The sequence below is a fragment of the Corvus brachyrhynchos genome, unplaced genomic scaffold (genome assembly GCF_000691975.1).
Source record: "Corvus brachyrhynchos isolate BGI_N302 unplaced genomic scaffold, ASM69197v1 scaffold787, whole genome shotgun sequence".
In the NCBI taxonomy this organism is placed as follows: Eukaryota; Metazoa; Chordata; class Aves; order Passeriformes; family Corvidae; genus Corvus; species Corvus brachyrhynchos.
Genome location: NW_008239142.1, coordinates 293,550 through 294,491, shown reverse-complemented (window position 1 = coordinate 294,491; position 942 = coordinate 293,550). Strand labels below are relative to the sequence as shown.

The window sequence follows — 942 nt, the reverse complement described above, 5'->3', positions numbered from 1 at the left end:
CCCAAGGATTCCCAGATCCCCCCAAAGCCCCCCCCTGAGCGACACATCCCCACGGAACAGCCCCGGATCCCTCCATCCGCCGGGATTCCCAAAATTCCCCCCCTCCCCCGGGGTCACCCACCCTCGGTGAGCCGGGCCTTGCCCCCCGTGGGCTGGCACAGCACCGTGGAGCAGCCCACGCAGAGCACCACGGTCTGGGCATGGCTGAACACGGTCGTGATCTTGTAACAGCCTGTGGGGACAGCGAGGGGACAGCAGGGTCACCCGGGGGGGACAACAGAGTCACCCATGGGGGGGACAGCAGAGTCACCCAAGGGGGGGACACCAGGGTCACACAAGGGGACAGCAGAGTCACCCAGGGGGGGACAGCAGAGTCACCCAAGGGGACAGCAGAGTCACCCAAGGGGACAGCAGAGTCACCCAGGAGGGGACACCAGAGTCACCCCAAGAGGGACCCCAGAGTCACCCCAAGGGAGACACCAGAGTTACCCAAGGTGGGGGGACACCAGAGTCACCCGGGAGGGACCCCGCGACACGTGGAGAGGAAGCCCAGGGCACCAGGGGGGCACCGGCAGGGACCCCGTGACACGTGGAGGGACACCGGGACAAGGAAAGAAACACGTGGAGGGACACGAAAAGGGGACCCCAAGACACCCGGGGGACACATGGAAGAGATGTCGGGACATGGGGAAACACGTGGAGGGACCTCAGGACACAGGGAAGGGCAGCGGGAGAGCGGGGACAACACCGGGACACGGGGAGGGAACCCTGGAAGGCCCCCGGTGCCCACCGGGGCACTTGACGTCCATGAAGTAGGAGTTGGGGCTCTGCACCAGCCGCTTCTTCTTGTGCTTGCGCTTCTCCTCCTCGGGGGACGGGTGCAGCAGGTCCTTGGCGAGCTGCGGGGACACGGCGATCGGTCAGACCAGGGGACACCGCGGG

At 66.7% G+C, this 942-nt stretch overlaps 1 protein-coding gene across 1 annotated transcript in view; it reads right to left on the bottom strand.

The window, feature by feature from the left end:
• RPS27 (ribosomal protein S27) overlaps positions 1-920 on the bottom strand; it is a gene marked incomplete at its 5' end in the record, with an annotated part of 1,530 nt that extends 610 nt beyond the window's left edge. The window contains 2 exons of the mRNA XM_008638172.1: positions 122-232; positions 791-920. Of these exons, the coding sequence (XP_008636394.1) occupies positions 122-232; positions 791-920 (241 nt within the window). The remainder of the gene's footprint in view (positions 1-121; positions 233-790) is intronic.
• Between the last annotated feature and the right edge of the window lie 22 nt (positions 921-942).